This window comes from Ovis aries, chromosome 2, assembly GCF_016772045.2.
Source record: "Ovis aries strain OAR_USU_Benz2616 breed Rambouillet chromosome 2, ARS-UI_Ramb_v3.0, whole genome shotgun sequence".
NCBI lineage: Eukaryota > Metazoa > Chordata > Mammalia > Artiodactyla > Bovidae > Ovis > Ovis aries.
This window is the reverse complement of record NC_056055.1, coordinates 127615786-127622132: the sequence shown is the minus strand read 5'-3', so window position 1 is coordinate 127622132 and position 6347 is coordinate 127615786. Positions and strand designations below refer to the sequence as shown.

The 6347-nt window shown below is 37.4% G+C and overlaps 1 protein-coding gene across 6 annotated transcripts in view; it reads right to left on the bottom strand.

The window, feature by feature from the left end:
- The window catches only part of PDE1A (phosphodiesterase 1A), a 401628-nt gene that overhangs the window by 38640 nt on the left and 356641 nt on the right, over nt 1-6347 (bottom strand). For all 6 annotated transcript variants that reach the window (XM_060409673.1, XM_060409672.1, XM_042243653.2 and 3 more), the window contains one exon: nt 5465-5610. In XM_060409673.1, coding sequence (XP_060265656.1) covers nt 5465-5610 — 146 coding nt within the window. The remainder of the gene's footprint in view (nt 1-5464; nt 5611-6347) is intronic.

The following is a 6347-nucleotide window of genomic DNA, read 5'->3' as shown; positions in this document are numbered from 1 at the left end:
AGAAATATTGTACAACATCCCTTATATGTGGAATCTAAAAATAAATAATACAGATGCACTTACAAAAGAGAAAGAGATGCACAGACTTAGAGAATGAACAGTTGCCAGAAGAAAGGACAGGGGAAGGGAGAGTTAGAGAGTTTGGGATGGACATGTACACACTGTTATATTTTAACTGGATGACTAATAAAGATCTACTGTTTAGCACATGGAACTCTGCTCAATGTTATGTGGCAGCCTGGATGGGAGAGGTATTTGGAGGGAAATGAATACATGTATATGTATGGCTGAGTCCCTTCACTCTTCACCTGAGGCTATCACATTGTTAATCAGCTATACCTCAATATAAAATAAAAAGTCTAAAGTTTAAAACAGATTTTATAAAAGGAATGAATTTTCTTACAATAATCTTTAACAGATGTTCTCAGATCCTGAATTGAAGACTTATTGAATGAAATTTTTCTTTTTAAAAGTGTTTTACTGATGACCCAGGAGCTACCTACCATAGAACCTAGTCATCCATACCATCCACGGCTCTAGGATCAGTGGGATGTTTTTGAGATAACTATGAAATACGGTTTCAGAGGTAGCCTGAGAGTGAAAGTGAAGTCTCTCAGTCATGTCCGACTCTTTGTGACCCCATGGACTGTAGCCTACCAGTCTCCTCCATCCGTCCATGGGATTTGCCAGGCAAGAGTTCTGGAATGGGTTGCCATTTCTTTCTCAAGGGGGGTCTTCCTGACCCAGGGATCAAACTTGGGTCTCTTGCATTGTAGGCAGATGCTCTTACCGTCGGAGCCACCAGGGAAGTCCAGAGGTAGCACAATGATGATTAAACATTTGCTCAGAACCTTGATTAATTACTATTCCAAAGTTCTCAGCATCATATAACCTGCTTATTTTCATCTTAATGCAATTATAATACGGAAACCATCTTCAGTATATTTCAGGCCAGAGATGATGGCAATGGGAAATTACAGTGGCAGTATCTGATACACACTGACTTCAAAACAGATAACTGTTTTGGTTGCTGTGTTTTTGCAGCATATCACATTTAAAAATCTTTTATTATAAAATACTCTATTCATAAAATGGATTATATTACATATATAAAGCATGTATGTTAGGCATAACCATAATCACCAAATGAACATCGGTGTTCATTTAGAACTCAACTAAAGAAGTAAAATATTACTAACTCCTAAATAAATTCTCCATCCTTTCCCTAGAACAATGATGAATATTTTCCCCTACATTCTTTATTGTGTATTCTAAAATGTATTATTCAGTTTCTGGTTTTTTAAACTTTCTATAAATGGTGTCTTGCTACATTATGCAGCAGCTGCATATTTTGCTTAATATTATTTGTATCTTTCATCCCTGTTAATATTCACAGTGAAGGTTTATATTAACAGCTATATGAACATGAATAAGAATCACAGTTTATGAATCCATTTTTGCCACTGTTTTTAGGTTTTTTGCACTTATGAACAATGCTGCAATGAATGTTTTATGTCTTCTGATGCACAAGAGCAAAAGTCTCTCTAAGGTAAAAACATACAAGTGAGATCTGGGGGAAATATAGCATTGCATCCTCAGCTTTGCTAGAGAATGCCAAAGTGTTCTGCAAAATGACTATAGCAAGTTACTCATACACCGTTAACATTTAAGAAAACCGAAAACTCTGGCATTATTCTCGACTCTTCTCTGGACTTCATACAGCACATCTAATCTATTAACAAATTCTTCCAGTTCTACTTTCAGAATATATCCAGAGTCCAATCTCTGTGCTGTCCCTTCCCACTCATGCCTATTGGATCAGGTATCCACAGTTTAGACACTGTCTGTCCACCACTATTACCTGTAATGAGCCCACATCTTTGTTCTGGGTCATGAACAGCAGCTTCTTGCCTCCTTCTCACCACTCTCATTTTTACCTAACAAACATAATGGTTTCCATTCTGTAGTCAGAGGAATCCTTTTAAAATTTCAGTTCGTATTATTTTAGTTTTCTTCTTTGAAATATATTAGGTTTCTTTTCTCTCTTGGACCCAAACCAATGATGTAGCATCACATTACCCATCTATCACATTGCCTACATTATTCCCACTTGCCTAATTTCCCTGTTTCATTTGCCTCCTGTTATTTCTCGCATGTCAGCCAAGCACCACCTCCCAGTGCTGGTCATTTCCTCTGTCTGAAAACTTATTCCCCACCCCTTACACCAGACCTCCTCATAGGTCTTTCTAACCTCCTTCCTGTATTTATTTGCATTAACCTTCTCAGTAAAATCTTTCCTATGCACCTTATTTAAAATTGTAATCTTGCTCCTAATGTGAGTTCTTTCTTGAAGGTAAGTGTTTCTAGTTTTTCTGTTTTGTTTTGTTGTTCTTTACTGTACTCCTAATTCCTAGGACACATAGCAGAAGCACAGTAAGTAATAATTACAATAATAAAAGCCAATTCATTTAATGGCTACTATTTCAGGTACCTGTAAAAAAATTATATAAATCAACTCATTTAATTTTCCCAAAACCAATGTGGAGAGTGAGGACTTCCTGTTGGTTTGCACAGAAAGGAAGCACAGCATCGGAAAACATGAACAAAAACAATTATTCCATCACACTGGAAATCAATCAAGGCAACACGACACTTTGAGAAGCATTTATTCTTGAAAAATTCCTAGAGATTCTGGTACAAACAGCAGGAATCTGGACCTTCTTGCCTGGAGCTGCTCTCAACCTCCCCCACCAACACCAGCTTGAGAATGGAAACCAGCTTTGCTCCCACAGGTAGACGCAATTTGTGTTGGGATAAGACAGAAAAAAAAAAAAGAAAGAAAGAAAAAAAACAGTTTCTCCAATATAAAGTGGTGGATTTAGTTTAGAACAAATGTGGAAACCCCACAGCTTTGCAAGCCTGAGATTGTGGTCCAAGTTTGGACCACTGCTAGACCATCAGGATTTAACAACAACAACAAAAATTCCCAGCAATCAAATAGGCCTGGAAGGTCTGATATAGCTCTCCTATGGTTATCTGAGGAACAGATCTGGCTGGCAGAGGAAGAACCTTGGAGGGGTCTTCCTGTACGAGCTTGATTTTTCAAAACAATGTTAAAAAGACGTTGTCTTCTTGAATTTCAAGATGTTTTAAATTTTAATTACTAAATATAAAGTCTATTTCTAAAATGTTTAAAAATAAAATATCAGTTAAAAATTTTTTTAAGGTTTCTCTGTTGTTTGGTGGAAAGGTAAACTTACTGGTCAACTTTTCTGTTATTTACCATTGGTTATTGATTACTATTATTATTATTAGATTTAACATTTTATAATTAATCATGAAAATGATAGGAATAGAGTACAAATATTCAAACTGTAAAGAAATATATTTGGATAAAAAAGAAACCTTAAGCAGTAAGAATGAAGGCAACCAAGTGGGAAAACAAAACTAATAGATTAAGAATGTTCCTCTGAATTTAAAAAGCGGATGGATACTGGATTTTCTTGAATGTTCTTTCTGCCTCTCTTGAGGTCTTACATTTTTCTCCTTTTATCATTAATATGATGAGTGCAGTAATAGAATTTTTAAATGTAAAACCAAATTTGCGCTTCTGGCATAAACCCAGTGTGGTAGTAAACTGAGTCTACAAACCCATGACTTCAGCAAACAGATGCCCTCGGGAGAGATCCTGGCTCCGAAGTTTCTTTATTTCTCTGAATTTCTGTTTTATCTTTATTTGAACAGGTCTATGGGTGCCAGGGCTTCCCTGGTGGCTCAGATGGTAAGGCATCTGCCTGCAGTGCTGGAGACCTGGGTTCGATCTCTGAGTCAGGAAGATCCCCTGCAGAAGGAAATGGCTACCCACTCCAGTAGTCTTGCCTGGAGAATTCCACGGACAGAGGAGCCTGGTGGGCTACAGTCCATGGGTTCACAGAGTCAGATACGACCAACACTTTCACTTTCACTATGGGGGCCAATTTCTTTTAAGCAATATTTCATCCAGCGTTGCTAGCTGTCTTTTACCATATTTCTTTAAGTTTATCTAGTTTACCATTGCATTGGAAATAGAAACCAAGGATGTAATTTTATCAATAAAATTCAACGTAAGTTTCTTTATTCAAACAATGAATGCTCTACTTAAGTACTCTTGGAAATTATATTATTAAAATGCTCTATGATTTTAATTTGCTTAAAGCCAGACTTCCTATCTTCAAATCTTGGTTCTATATTTTATACCTGCAGGACTGAGTTATTATTTCTCAATTTCAGAAATGTAAGTTGAGAACTTCATGTAAATCTAAAATTTATCTCTGTGTGCAACACAATAAATTTTGTTAGAAAGAGAGCAATTGTAGTACTTAATCCAATTCTGACACAGAGCTTCCTTTATAACAAATAGATTCTAAGTGATGGATTGATGTTTGGGGTTCACTGTTGTTCATTTTAGTTAAAACTTTCTTAGAGAAGAGTGCATTTTGGTCAATTGGATTCTTGGATTTGTTGAATATAAATATTTCAACTCATTATTTTATATAAATATAAATATTTCAACTCATTTCAACTCATATTCAACTCAAATATTTCATACTTTATTGAAAGATATGGGACAGTATAATAGCATGCAGTGGGAAAAACCTTGGGTAGAGAATCAGTTTTGACTCTAGTGCTTAGAAGCTGTATGAGCTTCTATTTCTAGACTGTAAAATGAACGTAATATTTTCCACTTGAAAAGAAAATAGGATAATACATGTAAAATGCCTGGTACATAGGAGGCGTTTCAGAAATCTTGTTTCCCTCCTGTCTTCTTTCTATTTCTGAAAATATGCTCATTTGTTTTCCTTTCTGAATTAATAGATTCAAAGCGAAGTTTATTCATTCACTCTCCTTCAAAAACACATTCAATAAATAACTTTAAAGCACCTACGATACTCCAGGAACATATTTCTTCAGCAGCAGATTACAAATGACCTTTCCAACTCATGAGTGAAACTGTCAGCCAAAGAAATAACTTAATAAAGCTGGGAAAAAAAAAAAAAAACTCAAATCTCTGACACAAAGTCTTGCTTTCCTAGTGCAACACAAAATCTATGTGGAAAGCCTGCACACAGGATCAAAAGCACCTCTAGAAATGAACAGGAGGCTACTGCGCCATGTAAAACTTAGTCACTCTTATATTGTCCCATCCTTCCTTCACATCCACTTGACTGTCACCCACGTCAATAGCTCTACAGCCTACATGGCACAAACAGAGCAGAATTTCTTTATATTTAACAGACAAACCAATTTTCTTATGAATAGTCAAAGTCTTATGAATAGTCAATTTTCTTATGAATAGCCAAGTTATAAATACCTCTAAGGGCTTGCATATTTTGTAAAAGAGGAAATCTAGGGTGAAACACAATCCAGCATCACAGAGGAGGCATTAGGACAGAGAGGGATGGCAGGAAGGCCTCATAAACTGTACCTTGGGCAGCTAACTCTTTCCACCTCTCTTTGTTCTGCTGGATGATGTCCACCAGGCTGTTTTTGAAGCTCTTCAGGTCCACGCTGGCAAGGGAGTAGTCGGGGGAGTAGGTTCCATCATTTGTGGTGCCTTTCATATTTGATCGTCTAAAGGAATCAGCAAAGTGAGATAACATATAGGTTATTGAGCTAATAGTAACAACCAAAGAAACCAGAAAATGCCAACGGCAGAATAAGGGACAAGGAAGCAAAGCCTGAAACACTTTACAAAACCAGCTGGAGAAGCAGGAAGGCCCAGTGCTCAGGCCCAGTGCTGCTCACCTTGCACCTTCCTCCCCTCGTGGACGGGCCAGAGCAGCAGGTCATAATCCCATAGCATGTGTTATGGGGTGGGGATGGCAGTGGGTGAGGCCTAAATAGAGGAGCAGAATCTTGAGACAAGCTGACTTAGTGGTGAGTCCACTGGTGAACATCACAAAAGAGACACCAGCATTCTGGAGCTCAAAGTCAGATGACTGTCCCTGCCCCTCCTTCCATCATTTGATCTTTCTCAGGTAGAACATTCCTCTGTTTCTTCACTAGGGAAACATTTAAGGACCCTGTTGGTATGTTATTAGGAACAGCTATGTGTTCATATGGGCAAGAATTTAGCATAATTTTTCTGCAACTGGACGTTTTAAATAATATCCTTAAATTTAGAAAGATGGCAATGACGACCCTGTATGCAAGACAGCAAAAAAGACAGATGTGTATAACGGACTTTTGGACTTAGAGGGAGAGGGAGAGGGTGGGATGATTTGGGAGAATGGCATTGTAACATGTATACTATCATGTAAGAATCAAATCGCCAGTCTATGTCTGACGCAGGATACAGCATGCTTGGG